This window comes from Haliotis cracherodii, unplaced genomic scaffold (assembly GCF_022045235.1).
Source record: "Haliotis cracherodii isolate W230 unplaced genomic scaffold, xgHalCrac1.p SCAF_7, whole genome shotgun sequence".
In the NCBI taxonomy this organism is placed as follows: Eukaryota; Metazoa; Mollusca; class Gastropoda; order Lepetellida; family Haliotidae; genus Haliotis; species Haliotis cracherodii.
This window is the reverse complement of record NW_027266330.1, coordinates 9,438,548-9,459,257: the sequence shown is the minus strand read 5'-3', so window position 1 is coordinate 9,459,257 and position 20,710 is coordinate 9,438,548. Positions and strand designations below refer to the sequence as shown.

General features: G+C 38.3%; 1 protein-coding gene across 1 annotated transcript in view; it reads left to right on the top strand.

The window, feature by feature from the left end:
- The first annotated feature begins 278 nt into the window (after window positions 1-278).
- Window positions 279-20,710, top strand: part of LOC139448651 (mucin-2-like) — a 77,685-nt gene continuing 57,253 nt past the window's right edge. The window contains exon 1 of the mRNA XM_071230211.1: window positions 279-415. Coding sequence (XP_071086312.1) covers window positions 279-415 — 137 coding nt within the window. The remainder of the gene's footprint in view (window positions 416-20,710) is intronic.

Sequence of the window (20,710 nt, the reverse complement as noted above, 5' to 3'; positions counted from 1 at the left end):
TGATATGGGGGCAAGAATAAATTTGTATCTAGTATAACTGCAAATTTTTTTAACACGTTTGTCATATCCGAGATTTGTCAACCAACCAGAACTAGATCGGAATTTAAAGGCAACGTGATGATGATAATGATGATGCGATGGTGATGATGATGGTGATGATGATGATGATAATGATGATAATTGTGAGGTGAAGGTGGTGATGACAAGGAATATGATGATAAATGTCAGTGATTGTGATGTGTGAGCATTCAGGACCAAAAACAAGGGTGATAACGATAATGACTCCGCTGCTGTTGCTGTTCATGGCGACTGGAAAGATGATGGATGATGATGATGATGATGATGATGATGATGATGATGATGATGCGATGGTGATGGTGATGGTGATGGTGATGGTGGTGAAGATGTCAATGAAGTTTGCACATTAAACACACAATGGGGATGATGATGATGATGATGATGATGATGTGGTGGTGATGTTGGTGATGGTGGTGATGGTGATGGTGATGGTGCTGCTGCTGATGGTGATGTTAAAGACGTATGCACATTAAACACAATAGGAATGATAATGATGAAGAGGACAAGGTGGAATCTATGAACATATCGATGACGATCATCGCGAAAGACGACACGGTGATGATATAAATGATAATCATGATGGCGGGCTGGTAATAATTGGTGATGATGATGATGATGTGTGGGTGCAAATACAATAAATCACCAAGTACCGAACTGCGTCACCCAATCTTCTCAATTTATCCAAAACAACAATAACACACCCTTAAAGCATGTGATATATGACTTCCTAAACCTGACCATTCATTCATCAATTATAAACAATTAAACTGAGTTCGAAGTTTTTAAACTTCGCATTTTAAATCGAGCGTCGCGCGACTAGTCACGTGTACTAATGACTTCCCCAGATTAAGGTTCAGACGTCCTACTTTGAACAAACATCCCGAAGGCGGATATTTGTAACATGACTCGAAACCAACACGAAACAATTATCTTCAGCGTAACGAATCTTGAATAATGAATGGGTAGCATCGTTTGTATTCCTCAAATATCACTCGACATGTTCGACTCGTGGCGGGTCTCGCGTCGTTCACACTGCGCATGCGTCGTCTCGAATTTAAGAATGTGTAAAGATTGACAAACTTGTTTATGTTTGAAATAACTACTACCTTGAAGACCTCAATTAGTAATCAGATCAATGTAGCAGCAGAAAGACATTTTTATGTAATTTGCGTAAGATGGGGAGCAGACTGTGACAAGATGAAGGCCGGTTCTTTAGACGTATCCTGGATACAGAATAGGAAGAGAGTTAACAGAAACGGTTAACCGTTATCACATTGCACCCTTTCATACACACATAATGGCCAGTCTGTGTATGTCATGCGATAAAACAATGTACGCATACATCTCAACAAGAAACTGCCAAATAGCTACTTCATATTTAAAATCAAAGACTACATGCACAAATAAGCAAGAAAATAGTTTGGTAAAATTTGTTTTGGTAGAAGCACTGAAAGCAAACTGACCTTGACCTTGACCTTATATATCCTCAGTTCCATCATAGTGGAAATATCATGAAAGTCATCGCAAGATAGGATAATTTTAATATAGGGCCGTGTGAATGAAGACCTGTCGCACTGGAAGCTTATTTCCTCTAAAAGAAGAAAATAATCAGGAAAGACGTCGTAGATATTCGTCGAGTCTATACACCATTCCTGGCCATATTGATATGGGCAGATAACTCTAATAGTTCCTGCCTTATGAGAAGACCCCTGGAGTGGATGTACATAAATTTGCAGGATATCTTTACCGTGCCTCCCCATTTCTCAGTACATATGTTGCTGAGATCTTCGGTTGATAATGAAAGAGATTTAACCTTGCCAACGAGTTCAGAATTGACACAGATATTTAAACACATTCCAAAAATGAGTGGAAGGATATATGTGTTAGGCTTTGAAGTTTATTTTTCTAATTTCAATCTGATTCATTTATATTTTCATCAATGGCATTTCCATAAGGTGATGTCCACTTCGTATGGAGTGACGCATGTTTGGAAATCGACAAATGCCACATTTCTACATATTGCGACTTTTCATTTAAGCTTAGTGTCATTGACGAAAACTATCACGTTCTGAATTCGAATAAACGGACTGGAAAACAATAGTTAAATAAGTTAATTAAATTCATTTATTCAATATAAAACTCTGTGGTGGAAGAACCAAAAGATGAAGCACATCAGATAATAAAATAAACAATAAATGACATAATAATGAGATCAATTGACTTTGAATAGACACGTAAAAATCAACTGTCCGTGACTTGGGAAGTTCATCATTTTTTATAAATGATGATAATATTACGTTATTAGCACATCACATATCAACGCCACAATGGAACTATACAATAGCTGACATAATTGTTTCCAATTCAGAGATGAAGATTAACTATGAACTAGCCATCTGTCGATAATGGTCGTTTTGACTTTCAGTCCTATTTATCTCCATACTTTTCCAACATTTTCCCATCATGAACTCCGACATTTTATATCCCAGAGTAGCGTTTTCAAATACCCGATGCCAACTTTGATTGTTGCACCCTGTCGTTTCAAAGTGCAGGACCACTATCTGCCTATAAAATCAAAGCGTGCGACGTCAAAATTTTGCATACTGGCAGAATTTGGGGCCCAAATATGGGTAATAAAACCCCACAGTCCGAACCGAACAGCTCGTTAGCCGCATAAACTCACCAGGAGAGTGAACGCTTTAGCTTACAGCATGGAAGGTATGGTGGAGCTTTATTACTGTTTCGAGATCAGGGGAGCTATTGAAAGGCTCGAGCACAATGAAGTAACGGTGGAAAAATATGGAGAAAATATCACTTAAATTGGTCTTCTCTATTTTATGTGACAATCATGTGAGAATATATCATTGCATTTACAGATTGACGTCAACCATACGCTTTCTTTTGTGTGTCGAATTTATGTCTTTGTGTTTTGTTTGAAAACGTGACGGTTCAGAAATTGAAAGAATCTAAAATCCGACATTTAACATGCCTGTTATGTGTAAGACATACAGACGTCTTTTTATAGAATGTATAAACATTGTAATGATTAAAATGCATTATTTTTAATAGATTTGGGTTATGATATGAATCCCGAGTATGAACTATGACAACAAATACGTTATTCATGTTTCAAAAAAGAAATGTCGTATAATAACAATTTGTGTCAAAAGATAAAAATATATACGTAATTTATTCTCTCTCAAAAGGCGGTTGAAATATGTAAAGGTATAAAAAATTGACGTGGCAACCTAGTGAAATCGACTTGTGAAAGGTTTAAGGCATTTTTAGCTTTGCCCGAAAACCAAATTGAAAAAAAACGAAAAAAAAATTAATTGAAATAATGAACCAAAGTTCAAAATTAATAAGCAATGACCCCAATTCCCTGTAATCAGATTTACAATCATACAGTTCCCCCTCCAGCTCTTGAGATGCAGGTGCGTGTCCGAGCCAAAAAAAATTCACAGCGACTGAAGAATTTGACAAATTTCTGAGCCACCACGCCCCTTCATCTTTGCCTCGGGGGGACGGGATGGGAAATTTGAGGGTATAGCGCGGATTGTGAGCGATTAAAACTCACATAGCGGATGGTTCTAGATTGTTTTCCAAAGGACATAATGCTGTGATTGACATGTCGATTGTTGTGAATTGTTTTGAAATCCGTACCACGCGGACTGAAATAAACACCACAGTTAGCCGAGTGCCTATTAGAGGTGATTGATGTTAATGAAATTAGACAATATAATTAGCGAAAATATTTTGTTGGAAATTGCGTCGTGTACATTAAATCGTCGAGAGTAAATTTGAAGTAATCAGGTTTGGTACAGATAAAAGCAGAAAGCTATTGTCGTTTCGACATGCTACATACAAAATAATATGGTGCGTGTTTTTCTGGAATGTGTTTTGTGTTTAAAAACAGTAATTATGTTCATGCGACGGTTCGAGAAGTCATATAACCTTGTGGAATAATGTTCTGGAGGTAAATATTTACGGATCTCGTGAAGTCCAAGGTGCTTCGATTATTAGTTTAAAGCAGAGCATTTTTACTTTAGATTTGAAACCTGAAACTTTGTTCCGAAACACACGTCCTACATCATTGCCATGAAACATATGTAGTTTACCGAACAAAAAGTAAGTATATCTACCTTTTATATAAGACACACATTAAGAAGGAAGTGTATTGTGTAATAAACTATTTTATAGACTACATGTATATGTTAGTGTGCAGCAACACATGCAACAGTTGGACGATGCCTAGACGTTATTTCATGGTTAATGATGCTTTTCGTCAACAGGCAGCAACAATTTATCATTGTAAATTAGGAAGCACAGTTACTCGTGCTCACCATTTATGAAAAATAGCCAGTAAGTGTTCTTTAACAAGATCGTGGCCAAGAATAATGTTAATCATGCATCCCTGTACGTATACTTATGCACATACTTACTCACATATTTATTCACATACTTATTCATAAACTTATTCACATACTTATTCACATACTTATTCACATACTTATTCATAAACTCATTCACATACTTATTCACATACTTATTCACATACCTATTCAAATACCTATTCACATACCTATTCACAATTCTTATTTAATCACTGACATATATGCAGTCTCCAAAGGGTGTTTCGATACACGAAATATTGTATGTTAGCAGATGCACATTTGCTGCTTTGGTGAAGAACCCCTGTCGGTGGATTACATTGTCCGGCTGATGTCAACTCAACGCTTGACCACTCCGAGACTGCTGGTCAGTGACCCCACATTACCATCGATGTGAGACTTCCTCATGACACTCGTCATGTTGCAGACACTCAATACTGAATTTGTCATGCGAAATTCAAATACAATAATATCATGACGAATGACATGTGATATATCTTTTGAGTGTGTTAGGGTAGATGCAAGAAAACCCAATTTTCCATCTTTTATACCTTGTCAGGAAGAGTAATTTTATTTTCGAGGGATTATTTGTGTCCCCGAATGTACATTATATGCCTGGGACATCCCTCGATCGTCATCATAGCAAACAGATCGTCGAGGTCATCACGGAAGAAGCATCATAGCGACCTGATCATCTCCAGGCCATCGCATGAGTATCACCAGATCGTCATCAGATTATTACAAGACCACCACAAGAGTATCACCAGATCATCATCAGATCATAACAAGACCACCGCACGACTGTCACCAGAACATTGCTAGAATAATACCAGGTACAACTAGACCATCAGACCATCATTAGATCATCACTAGAACATTACCAGAGTATCACTAGAACATTACCAGATCATCAAAAGAACATTACCAGATCATCATCATCAGGTTATAATTTGGTATCCTGTTTATAACAGCCAGAAATGTTTTATTTGTCTGAAATACGTTTCATTAAAAGGACTACAATATATTACCGCCATACATATAATAGATTTCTACCATCGTGAGTTCATGACGACAGGCACATATCGACGTCAAAGGTAAATTAAAGTTACACTGAGTTTAAACGGTACAATTAATAGACACAAACATTCTCATTTGGCAGAAATAACAACTAAATGCATTGCACGTTACTGCCAGTCCTATATTAAGGAACATTTCAGAAATAGGACTAAACAACTACTTTTGCCCAAACCGATTAACAACGGTTATGCAATATGAGTCAATGTGTCTATGATTTAGTTCAACTGAATCCATGTATACTATTTATAAGCTATACATCTATAAATACTTTATTTGTCTTTTCTGCATCCCCATCTCAACCCAGGTATTGGCAAACCATTTGTGACATAACTACAAATCGGAGCAATGTATTCACGTTAGTGCATAGTCTGTTGAGGTGCTTTGGGCGACGAACATGCTTGTTTTTCTTATTTGTTTCAGACAATGATAACTGTTTATCCATCACATTAATCCTTTCAGTCGTAGCCTTTAAATCGAGTAGATGCCCAGATTAACTACATAACTTTGAATGCGACAATCGAGTCCAATAAAGCGCTATAGTGTAAGACGTTAGCCCGTATCAACAAGATCAAACGAATCGTGTTCGATAATATAAGGGTACACGATAACCGGCTGGAGAACACTCGAAAACACAAATTAAATGGTACTCTATCGTTATTTACGAAACGCAGTTCTAATGCAGGGTCACAAGGCGAACTAATCATCACAGAATTGAATCCTTTCACTACAAATTCGAGACTAACGTTTCGGCGTTTTTTTGAAGTCGGCGTTCAAACGATGATAGAGCGCACCTTGATGAACCTTGACCGGTGGTCACTGTGGTATTGTAAGCTCGTCCATCTTTGACCACTGGACCAAATGTCATATTACCCCATCGTTCGACGTCCCCTATTTTCCAAATTAGTTCTTTCATTGGATTAAACTATTAGCCGTTAACGCCAACATACCCTGAGGCTTCATGGCCAACGAACGTCATTTTCTCCTCCCCTGTTACCTGCCGTCGGATTATGTCGCCTATATTGAAAGTTTACGACTTGTAAGAAGCTGTGAGAATGGTGTGAAATTTCTACAAATAAAGACATAAAACTAAATGTTTTTGTAATTCTCAGCTGAAAATGAGGTGTAGAGTTTTGGTTTAATGTATTTACGGGTGCCCTCAAGCTTGGATGTGTATGCTTCTAGTTGGTTTCTTGGACTGGGGCGCACTAATTTTACAGTCTCCTCGCGGGGGAGGTTGTAACTTGGGTGTCGGTTTTAATGCTCATTTTTCCTTTTCATGGCATGGATTTAAATGAGGTGACACTTTAAATCCTTTACATCTATAATGTATTACCCATTTCTATGAATATTGGAAGTAATAGTGTGACATAAAAAAATATTCTTTCAGAAGAAGACATTTGAAATAATTGCATTTTTGACACGCATGTTTATTTTTTACATATTTACTTACGCCAGGCACCGTGTGTGGTCAATGGTAAGAATATATGATGGTGTGCATATTCTTCTGATGTAACGGGCTGATTGATGCTTGTAAAATCCTATTAGCAATCTTAACTGCCTATAAATCTTTCATATAGGTATATTCCACAGGACTCTTCATGGCGCAAAACACTTACCCAGGAAAATCTCCTTGGGAAAGTCTTTAAAACTGACTAAGAAAAGACTTCATAGTCTATTGTTGTTTTATGTCCGTAATTAGGATGTCATGGGCCTATAGTACACTGTATATACACTGTTGGATAAGAGCTATATGCCATATGCTACATAAACTGTCGAGCAAAATAAATTATCTTTGATGTTTGATGGTGGCTGAAAATGAACAAACATGACAAGGTTATTCGATGGTGATGTATTTGATACGGGTATCGTACTTGTGTAGTGTTTCGGCGACTGTTTTCAACCTTGTAACGCTTTGATAACGTTTGGCCTAATCCAAGTTTCCAGTATCTACTTTCGTATATATGTTGCCGGTTATAGTTATACAGTAACGTACGGTTATAACGAACTCAACGGGACTACTAGTTTTAGTTCGTTATAACCGTAGTTCGTTATAAGTACATATACAGCATGACTACAGCAAGTAGTCGGGACCAAACAGTAAGTTCGTTATATCCGTCAGTTCGTTATAAGCGTGTTCGTTATAACCGTAGTTTACTGTAGTTATAGTTATGCGTGATATACATGGCCATGTTTCTTCATATTAGTGCATCATAACTTTTCAACAAAGACTGGCAATAATATATATTTGGTTGTACACACTATTCATATGGTATATGCTTCATTTTCAACTGGGAAAAAAAAGGATACACAAGCAGAAAATGATACTCATCTTCATCACTGTTAAGGGTACAATGTGAACAAGTACTCGTCTTCATTGGCATATCAGTGTATCCTCTAACTTCACGTAACAGCTCATGTGAAAAACATCTACAGTTTCATTTCATAAAAATCAATATAATGTGTCTTTTTATATTTATAATGGTTTTTAATGCAAAATTCAGTAGAAATCGAATGCAAAGTATGCTTACTTGAGACATTCCCCACAAAAATAGTTTTCAAGTCTTGAAAACGTCTCGTCTCATCGTGACTAATAGGTATATGTTTTAATATTTTAAATTTCTTTTCCTAAAACATATTCTTCGCATCAAACATCCATTAACACAATATATCTGAAAATACATACCATGTATCTCCTATTTGATCATATCTTCTGACAACATATACAATTTCAGTCTTAATTAATGAATTTTTAAATGAAGGCTGCTTTACTCATTGACGTGATCCCTTCTCTGCATCAGGGACATGTGCTGTCTATCTCTGGCACGCCATTGAGCGTTTGCACCGAGGACAAGTACACGAGATGGCGATAAGTCACCATACAGATTAAAGCTCCGCAGGCTTCACGTTTCGACGACATCAGGAAGCATATTCAAATAATTGTTGACTTGAAAAAACTATATGTCTAATTTCCGTATCGCCCAAATGGCTATATAAACCATACGATCCGGAAATAGAATACGGGCATAAATGTCAAACCTTTTGCGCCAAGGAACATTTATCTCAGTTCTGCACAGATTAACACAGAAACACGAGCCAAAGATGCTGCATGATATCTCGAAGACATCATTGATAAATAATAAAGTACATGTGTGTGTAAACACTTGGAAGAAACTAAACCACAAACTTTCCCATATTTTCATTAATAATAAACAGCCAGCCGAAGGCAGTATACACCAAATTTGATGGTGGCTAAGAATGAAAGAAACAAGAAATGGTCATTCAATGGTGATGTATTTGAAGGGGTATCACAGTTGTGTTTAGGACCTTATATTTGCAGTGTTTCGGAGCCTGTTTTCATCCTTGTAATGTTTGATAACGTTTGTGTTTTTTGGTCGAATCCGATTTTCAAGTGTATACTTTCTTTGCACTGCAATTTTACATCGCGTTGTTGTCTGTATTTTTAGAAAAACCTATAAATTGTATGGATCTCATTTTGAGAAATGTCTACGATACCGCCAGTACCCAGAGGGTCCAGTTACATTGTATGTTTCACCAGGTGGTGTTACATGGTGCCCCCAAAAACCAGAAGAAACAATTGAAAGGGTATGTGATCAAACAACATACCATATATATCCTGCCCCACCGGTCACAGAGAAAAAACTACGAATGGTGCTGACAAACCCACAGGTATGGTGCTGACAAACCAAGGATCATAACGGGGGAATTCGAACCCAAGGTTAGTGGACGTCATGTATAAATTTGGGTCGTGCTAATGATATCATATACCCGAAGTTTGTGAAGATTTAAGAAATATAATTGAACATATATTTTTTGTTTTCAAAATAGGACATGTGAGAAATAAATAAACCTTCTAGTAAATACATTTATGAAGTATGAAAGTTTGATTTATATGTAAGCTCGTACACAGGCTCATGAATTCAAAATTGAAAGGAAAATCATAATTCCTAGAAGTTATAAAACAATATATTTACATCGGAGTTACTATAAAAGTTACCTACAAAAAACCCTGCAAAAACAGTCGATTGTACGATTCCAACTATATCACGAGCATGTGTTTATGAATCACAATCAAATGATGATGCCGGGTGTAGGCGAGAAGGTGATCATATCCTGCCCCACCGGTCATAAACACATGCTAAGGCAAGTCAATTGTAAACATAACAATAATTTCAGCCAACACCATGTAATACAGATACGTATTAAACTTGCATGAGAATTGAATAGCGTCATGCCTGTGTGACATTAATGTTGTTTCCTCTCATCTATGTGCAACGAAAAGAACGTGAAAACGCAAATAACCTTTCAATTTTTAGGGACATGTGTGTCTCTCACCATTACCTGGTGCGCTAATTATATATTTGATTTATTGGTGTAATCTTCGTTAACATACACTCTAAGTCAAGTCAGTATAACATATTCATTTCTTTACCTTTTATGTATTTAAAACTTTATAACACCTTGACACTAATTCGCATGTATACTAACACCACTCACTCACCTATTGATAACTGATAATGTAATACTAGTATATCTACCTGACCGATATACTGCTATGCGAGGATTGGGAAATTACCCAATACATTGCCAAATGATATAACGTTCCAAACTATCAATTAAAAAACAAGCTAAGTAGCGCTACTGTGTTTTGCACATTATTGCAATCAATTAAGCTGTTAACCTTTATGATATACGTACAACACAATTCCTTAATCATTTCCTGAGCGACTAATTGCTATATATGCCCACTGACCTCTAACTAATATCAATATAATTAAAATGACCACAGTATTAAACACAATTACTGCGGTATATGAAAATGTCAAGTATTTTCCTTCAAGGCAAAAATGTACAAATATATCAGTATATTCACCCCTGCATAATGACGTCTCCGAACGGCGACCATCATAAAGTGTTTAAGTAGGCGAGTGACAATGACTGCTTTATTCACGTTGTTTGTAGTGACCCCAATAACTTTCTCCTAAGTGTCAAGTGCCAGAGATCTGGACAGTGGTCACCATTGTCCACTGATCGATCTCGTTTGTGGTCTGAAAACGGGCTTTTTCGCATCTACATCATTGTGAGTAAGTGCTGAAAGGCATTTATGCATACATAATGCAATTACTGATGGGGTTTGATGTGGGCACTGCATTATACAGGAGTTGATTCCGTAGAACAATGAATTGTGCATTGTGGGGGTGATATTGATTGGCATGTCAATGTTATGTAATTACATTATTCAGTTAGTATTTACGTAACACGATACCCGTCCTTTGTGGGATCAATATTCTCTTTTTAGGTTTTTTTTTGTTTAACGCCGAATTCAGCATTATTCCAGCCACGTGACAACGGTCTGTACACAATCGAATCTGGACCAGACAATCCAGTGACTAATACCATCAGCATCGATCTATGCATTTGGGATATGATGACATGTATCAACCAAGTCAGTGAACCTCACCACCTGATCCCATTAGTCGCCTCTTATGACAAGCCTGTGTTGCTGAAGATCAATTCCCTCCCGGATCTGGACAGGGGTATACTGTAAAATAACCTGGGAGCTAGTTGCCAGTAAAAGTACCACACATGAAAACATTCATGCCGTTACTACGCTACGCCCGTATCTACGATCTGAACATTATGGGTACGTGAGATACCATGTTTTACTGTACAAAACCAGTGAAAGTGGTTTACTAATAAAAAATCTTATAAGATTCCTGAATTGAAAGACATGTTCCGTGTGTGTCTGTGGACTATGTATTGAGAAACAAGGCGTAATGATGTTGTCGGTGGTGATGATGCAGACGCCACAATGATACATTTGGTCAATGATACATGGTCAAAAAGACACAGAAGTATATCAAAAGCCTAAGAAACATCATCAAAGGATATTTGCAACCTAACAGTAAATATCACCTGGTTACTATGCAGAATCTATTAGTTCTGTGTTGCGGCACAGCAAGCTGCATCGAGCATTTTACAAAACTAAAGAAGCGGATACAGTAAACTACGGTTATAACGAACACGCTTATAACGAACTGACGGATATAACGAACTTTTTTTTTGGTCCCGACTACTTGCTGTAGTCATGCTGTATATGTACTTATAACGAACTACGGTTATAACGAACTAAAACTAGTAGTCCCTCTGAATTCGTTATAACCGTACGTTACTGTATATGTATTACGCCGGAGTCGAGAGTGACACTTTCGACAGTCTGAAAAAGAAACACTTCAGTCGATTTATCATTTGACTTTTATTTCAGGCTCCTTCTGGTGTTATGCAAAATGCGTGGGCTTTATTCATGCGCATATGAATCAGAATGTCTGCTCTGATTGGCAAAGTGAAAATAAAGGTAATTTGGCCAAGAGGTTTAACTTAAGCTTCAGGTATATCGATGATCTGTTATGGCTCAATAACCACCAAAAGGACATTCCCTTCCACTGATTTACCCACCTGAAGTAGAAATAAAGGACCGCTTCATCTCGTATTAAGATCTCTGCATACAGATTCAGAGGGACATACTACTCCTCACAAGACTGTATGACAAGAAGGATGACTTCAATTTTCCAATAGTTAACATTCCCTTTTCGTCGAGCAATATTCCCACAGTTCCCGCACATGGCGTCCACGTTTCATATTTTTAGGTATACTCGACTATGGTCCTTCAACCAAAATTTCAAAGAACGTCATCCGACTCTTGATAAGAAGTTGTTTAATTAAGGTTACACCATTCAAGGCCCCAGTAAAGCTTTCAAACAGTGTTATGGTAGACACGTGGAGGATATTCCAAATTGTACGCTAATGTGACAAAAATGATGTCCATACAATTCCCTATTTTGAATTGTATCATATGTTCCCGTATCTTTTCGCGTGAACAATTGACTTGCCGTTGTATGTGTTTGTGACGGGTACCACCGGTAGGTCAGAATATGAACACCTGTATCATCACTATTTGATAGTGATACATAGACATATGCTCATGATATGGTAGGAAACGTAATATCGACGCTGTATTTTGCAGAGATATTTGAACGTGGAAACGGTTTTACCGTTTGTATTTCACAGGTAGTCGCGAATAAATGTGTTATTAATTTATATACCATAGATTATTGGTTATTTTGCTGGATTTGATTATGTAAAGCAAAGCTGTTCTTCCTTGGGTAAAAAGAATAACCAAAACAAATTGCAATTTAATATAACATTACTTAGATATAATATATATCTTTATTTTCTTTACAAAGTACTTTGCATGACATAAGGACAATACAATCACACATGTCGACAACATGAATAGAGAAAAAGCACGAAGAAACAAATTTTGCTTTTCACTATCATCATATGTTACACTAAGTAATTGCTGATACACGTTTAGATGTTGGACAAAAGCAACTGATGCCCCCGGTCGTTGTAGCAATGAATAAAACGACTTCAACACTCCCGTGGGCGTTAAATTATATCAGGGGAGGTAATTAAGGTATACAAAGATTGTCATCAAGTTCTATTGTGTTCAGTCTTCTGTACACAGACATCGCGAACCATTGTACACAAGCCGTCAGTAATAACGTGATCAGATATAGCTTTATTGTCATAACACACCGCCTTTCATAGTTACAAAATCACGTTTATAAGATCCAAGTATATTTTGTATTATATACTGGTTCATTTTGGTATTAAGATACTAGCGTAATTGCTTATTTCGTCTTGTCAAATTGGGATTATAGTTTCCATATTTGCCAACGTGTGGCTGATAACAGGGATGGGGTTGACAGATACAATCTGGCGCCTTTGAGCAGCAAGGATGGGCAGGAAGGAATAGAAGATGAGAGTGATAAAAATAGACAAATACTTAGTCAATTCCATTAGCGTCTGTATCTGTTTAATAATAGCAGTTTTCTTTGCCAATGATTTGAGAGATTTGATGTCAGGATATGCGTAAGATGTGTTTTCTAAACGAAACGTAATCAATATTGACGAAAGCGAGTTGAGACCCAGTGATTATGATAATAATGCATCTACAACTTTAGTTATTGATTCTTGGAAATTTTAATAAATTCCACCGGATAGAAAATATCAATACTTGAAAAGATAAATCTGGATCTTGAACCTAAATTTAAAGAGTGAGTGAGTTGTGTGTAACGCCGCTTTTAACAGTATTCCAGTCATATCACGGCGTTAAATTTAAAGAAATCACCAACATAAACACGACACAATAGATTAAACTAACGTTTATATATTTTTGATTAATCACGTCCATATATGTTCTTTTAATAATTAAAGTCAAATTTATAGAATGGATTCAATATTTTGCTTTTATAAATCTACTGTATATGTTTTAGGGTTAAAACATATTCTTGTTTACAGTTATAAATACGAATTCCGTAATCGGTTGCAAAAGCGCATACCAAAGGCTTTTAATTAATTCTAATTGTTGTCTTACATGATTTAGAATTAAAGATTCAGTTCAAAGCCACAGGGAGGGACAAGACACCAAGTACATTATCGTTAGATAAATTCTACCTTGAAGTGAAGGCCTATCCTTGGGTCGTTACCTGAAGTCGCCCATTGTTATACGGTCAATATAGATCAAAGCGGCACTTCAAAGAAACAGCATGCATACCTGAACAGGTAGATAACTAGAAAATAATAATACACCACCTTTGTCCTGTCGACTGACCGCATATAAAACTAAGTATTTTATACAATTAAAATGTCGTTTTGCAAAAAACATTAGATTAACCGTAACAAGTGCTTTTCAATCTAAACATATGCTGAATTAAGTGATAGGTTTATAAATATTTTCCTTACGCCCAGTCCTAATCACCATGATTAGGGATCGTCTGAAGTAGGATTAGGTCGGATAAAGGTAGGAATTATTATCTAACACAAATTTACAAGTGTTAAAAGAAAACAGATTTTATTGATAGTTTATGTAATTAAAGCAAGACACTGTTCTGTAGTTGATGTACCGCTGATCAAAATGTTGAATAATATTATCACTTGAAACAAATATGTAACAACGATACTCTGGTTATGTAGATTATATATTAAATAGACTTCATAATGTCGTCATTCATCAACTTAAATTCTTTACTTCGTATTTCAGATTTCGATGGTCGTTATACTACGATTGCTAATATCGCCATTGATATGATTCATGCGTGTCGTGACATGTTGCAGACAACCACTTGTGTTTTTGCAAGTACATTTCCATCGATAAGCACAATCCCGATGCACTTTTTGGACACCGGGTGTTCTATTTGTCAAATGAAAGCTTCTGGTAAATATTACCTGGGTACATCCACCGGTACCTATAGTTTGATAATATTACTTCCAACGTCGTTTGTCTATGAATCTACTTTACATGATTCCTAAATGAGTGAGTGAATGAGTGAGTATGGTTTTACGCCGCTTTTAGAAATATTCCAATAAAATCACGACGGGAGACACCAGATATGGGCTGCATATGTCCATGTCGGGATTCGAACCCGGGTCTTAGGCCTGACGGGCGAACGCTTTAACCACTAAGCTACCCCACCCAACCGAAGTGTTGAACATCTGAGTCCCGCATCCTCTAGTAGATACAAGACAGTAGTAGATCGGTGGTTCCATCCCCTGCAGCGCCGTACCAAAATACATTAAAAGCTGGTACTTGTTGTTACCCTGACTGGCGATCGTCATTAAGGGAGATAAAACACGGAAGGGTAGACTCGAAGTCAGTATGCTGTTCTTGTTTGTTTTCTTTGTTTGTTGTTTAAAGCCACACTCAGCAATATTCCAGTTATATGATGGTGGTCTGTAATTGATCGAGTCTTGACCAAACAGTCCAGTGATTGGCATCATAAGCATCGATCCACGCTATTGGGATACGATGACATGCATCAACCAAGTCAGCGAGCCTGACCCCCGATCCCGTTAGTCGCCTCTTATGACAAGCATGGATTGCTGAAGACCAATTCTATCCCGCTTCTTCACAGGTCCGATATACCGAGTGGGACCGGTATTCATGTTAAAACTGCGGCATGGTATCTCAGTGGGCCAGCACTATAAAACCGACATTTGTCCGGACTATTGCAAGCAGCCGCGCACACACACACACACGTGCATGCACGTCGCTGTATAAGTGAAATAATCTTGGACGCGTCGTTAAACCCGTTTCACCTCACCCCGACTAAGACCTGCATCACTTTGAGCGTTTCTCCAGGCTGACATTACAATATATAACTGCAATCCTTCCAAGCGGCTATGACCGCCTCCGTGGTCTAATGGTAGAGCGTCCGCCCGGAGAGCGGAGGCTCCGGGGTTCGATCCCCAGCTGCGTCATACCAAAAGACGTTAAAAGATAGTACTTGTTGTTACCCCCGTCTGGCGCTCGGCATTAAGGGGCTAAAACAAGGACTGGTCGGCTCGGAGTCAGTATACTGTGTCTGAGTAGGGGTATTCATGTTAAACTGCGGCATGGTATCTCAGTGTGCTAGCACTATAAATCGGCATCAGTCCGGATTAGTACAAGCAGCCACACACACACATACACGTGCATGCACGTCGCTATATCAGTGCCATAATCTTGGACGCGACGTTAAACCCCATTTTACCTCACCTCACCTCCAAGCGGCTATAAACCTATATACTACCCACAACAACTGAACCAAAACTAATCAAGTCAAAGGAAACCTATATTATAATACTTACGGTAATTATACATAACTATGACGAACGATTGAAACAATTGTACGGTAAAACATGGATCACAGAGTTTGGCCCCCCACTCTCGCCCCCACCCCCGCAGGTCCCCCGACACAATAACACAACCCCGTGAAGAAATAACACAACGGTAGCTGGGGTTATATATCAATCAATAATCTCATAACGGTTGTAAACTTGTCAACGCTGATTACAAGATTGACAATAAAGCCCGCGTCACGCGAAGAATTCGAGAAATGTGATGCACATTAAACCAGTTTATTCGATTAAAGGTGGTACTTATATTAAGTATCCTGTTGGTAAATGTTTACACACACAATAAAACAAACACGAAGTGCGGCGTGCATGTCTTCTAATCACGCTTAGTCGTAAAAAGGTGTGACTTTCATTACGTTGATATTGATAAACTATTTTGCGTCAAATCACTTCTCATTCGTATCGATCAAGCTTGTAAACAAAATTTGAGATCTCTTTATCAAAGAGAAGAATATTTTATAACCCAAAAGCGTCAATGGGCGAAGGTGCTAAAAATGTCGTTAATCTCAAGTAAATGGCCTATTAAACAACACCTTCAGAAATACGCGGTCAAAATTAATGCTAACTGAAGGTGTATAAGATTTGGAAAATGAAAATAGAACTTAAATATGTAGTCGAAAAAAAACCTTAAAACATAAAAGTTTCACTTCTCTCATTCCCAGCCTTAGGGATACAGTAACGCGAATTTTCCTTTGTATAACGACTCTTAAACCATGTTTCATATTTGTAGTAATCTAAACATTGCTCGACATTAATCAATTAAAAATAGGCTGCAGGAAAATAGAGTTTTCATTGTATCTCTCACATGTAAATTCACAGGCCACGGTGTGTCGCGCGTCTCCTGATCTATCTGTTATGTAATAGGGTGGCCATTTACGACCGCTTCAATTGGAGTCGTGCTCTCCACAACACCGTATAGACGCCGTTTGAAATGATAACTCAGGTGAACCAATTCGCAAACTGTGTTGTGGAGCTTTGATGAATAACATTTATGATAAAAATGTCTTTCTTTAGACTCTACGCCTACCCTTACTGATAAGAGTGAGTGAGTGAGTTGTGTTTAACGCCGCTTTTAACAGTATTCCAGTTATATTGCGGCGTGTCAGCTTAATTAAGAGGAAAGCCCGAAGTGATGCAGGTCTCAGACGTTTACCACTTCGGTGACACCCACGAGCACGGGTATGATGCTGACAAACCTAGAAACATGATCGGTGCGAACCGGGATTCGAACAAACAATTATAGGTTTCTGGGGAGCCCAAGGGACGTAACTCTGCACAGCGAATTGCGGCATCTTAGACGACAGGGCCACCCGTCCCACTTTTCTGATAAGAGGGACGATGCATTTGTAAACAAAGTAATATATTTTTCAAACTTTTTTGCGAGGTATGATTATGAGCATTGTTTCGGAATATATAATGTAGGTGGACTAGGACTAGTACGGGGAGAAGATCCGGGGTAGGATAGGTCTTCAGCAATTCATGCTTGTCGTAAAAGGTGACACAGCTTGTCGTAAGAGGCGACTAACGTGATCGGGTGGTCAGGCTCGCTGACTTGGTTGATGCATGTCATCGTATCCCAAAAGTGTAAATCAATGTTCATAATGTCAGTCACTGGATTGTCTGATGCAGACTCGAATATTTACAGACCGCCGTCATATAGCTGGAATATTGCTGAGTGCGGCGTTAACCAACCAAAATTTATCAATACCACTTCAGAATATATCATAAAAATATGTCCATATATGAAAAGAAATCTACCATGAAATTACGAATGTAAGTGAGTGAGTAAGTTGGGTTTTCTAAAACTTCTAAACTAATACTACTATTATCTCTAATTCATGTACACAAGCGCCGTGATATTGCTTGAATTTTGTTGAAAGAGACATTAAACCAAACTCACTCACTCAACTGTATATCAAGAAGCGGCATGTTGATAACGAGCTGTCCTTTAATATTTTCTCCTAGGATTGAAAATTCAATATGGTATGAAAAAGACATATCCTTATATTTCGTTACGCGTTTGTCAATTACATCCGTTCAACATTTGGAGCAACGACAAAGGAATGTATCATTTAATTATTTCAGCATAGTTTTCGCTACCGTTGGAAGGAGAAACTTTTAAGCATCTCCCAACATTGTTTCCCCAGTACTGTGTAAATAAAGGCAGAAATAAGAAAACATGTATATGTTGAGGCTAGAGTTATTCGTCTCAACGGGACAAGCGGGACAAAATAACAGTATAGAAGTTTTTGGATTTTGAGAGAAATTTACTGCGTTGATATTTCCACGTAAAGGTGGTTTGGAATGTATGCCTTCTACTTGACATTCAGTGTATCGTGTGATATCTATGACAATATCTTACAAATACACCGTCTATTGTTTCCTTCTCGGTGGGGGAGAATTAAGAAAGTGTCAAGAATCAATGAAATACCGTTAGGCACAGAACCGACCCCTAGTATGTTGGCATCTTAGCTATGATAAAATACAAACGCAAATACACCTGAAAAAGTCTGTTTGTTCAATGGCTATTGAAATCTGGCAAAAGAGGGGACCCTGGCGAGCCTTGACCCAAAGGCTCGGCCCACAATCTACTCCCAGAAAATCTAATACGAGTTACCTGCCGTGAGCCCGCTAGGGGGCGCCCGGTAACGGCTCGCGCGCACTGCACGTGCCTCATTGTAGCGCGCGCTTAAGACCCGTATGTCAATACGGATAAGGACAGATCAAAGAACGATAGTCCGCGAACTGCGATCCTGCAGAGAAATAAACGAAGTCCGTACGGATAGACCCAGCGAGGGCCGAAGATGCAGAAGAGAAGAAGAATATTTGATGAACGTTGCTGTCGGTGGTACCGACGGCTGCGCACGCTGAGTCGGCGCAGCTGCTGATGTTTACAAGACTGACTTGAAACGAGTGGAGGATACATCATACCCAACAAAACGACGCGCGTTCTTCTTGTTTAGAAACACATCTAGAGTGGCCGGTTTTTATCGCCTGCCTTGTATCAGGGTGTAAGACGACAAGCATCAACGCTTAAACAGCTGTCATCGAAACTGTGAGACGCGTTTATCCATGAGCTTGATTTATTCGGTTTTTATACAAGTTAGTATCATTTGCGTGTTTTGTTCGTTAATCGGAGAACAACGCTTGTTTAGAGAGAGAGGAGCGAGGTGTTTGTCATTGATATACCGCGGTATTTTAATCGGGATAGCTTTTGTCGTTAAACTGGTGCACCGTCTCGATTGCGCTCTGAGGAAGCTCCGTATCTTTTTCAGGGTCTGAAGACATTTACCGAGTATTTGTGTTAAAGGCGTTACGGGAAAAAGAGTCAACACGCCACGGCGATAGCTATGACCTGAAACCAATTATTGTTACATTCGAACACCGTTAGACCGTCCTAGTATATCCACATTCGTCATAAGGGAAATAACCCTGAAACATGTTCGTCTCGGCGATTTTCACCGTAAACGGACCTAAAACGATAACTATCGTATGCTCTAAGATTCAAATAAAAGTTACTGATACATGTAAACTTCTGTACTCGTAGGTATCTTTGTCGGAAGAGGAGACTCAATGAACCGCGATCATGCTCACTGACTAGGTCGATTGAGCGTCATCGTAAACGACAACGTGGGATGTTTGTTATAATATCAACCACTGATTTGTCTGATCCAGACTCGAATATCTTATTACCCGCAGTCATATAGGTGGCATGTTAGTAAGAGATACGTAAAACGACAAACAATTATGATAATTCGTGACAATGCATTAACGAAGTATAACCCAAATGTGACAGAACCAGAAAAGACTGAATAAACGAGTGTATCTTTATACGCAAAAAAATCAAAATGAGTGAGTGAATGTTGTTTAATGCCACAGTCCGCAGGATTCCAACTTTTTCAGAGGTATATTTAAAAAGACAGATCGAGACAAACGTGTGACCGAAATCATGAGCAACCTTTTCGTGATGTGGGAACGATGACACGCAACTATTCACAGATCCAGAAAATGTAGACTTGGGGCCTGTTCTCCACTCACGACCCGTGAAGATCCGGGGTAGAATAAGTCTTCAGCAACCTATGCTTGCCGTAAAAGAGGACTATGCTTGTCGTAAAAGGCGTCTAAAGGGATCGGGTGGTCAGGCTAGCTGACTTATTTAATGCATGTCATCGGTCCCAATTGCGTGGATCGATGCCCATGATGTCAATCACTGGATTGTCTGGTGCAGACTCGATTATTTACAGACTGCCGTCATGTAGCTGGAATATTGCTGAGTGCGGCGTTAAACAACAAACAAACAAATCTTTACTCACAATGCCCACATAAGAAAAATAATTAAATTTATGGCTTACTTTTCAAAACATTTACATTAACACATATTTACAAGCATAAGTTTACCCACTACT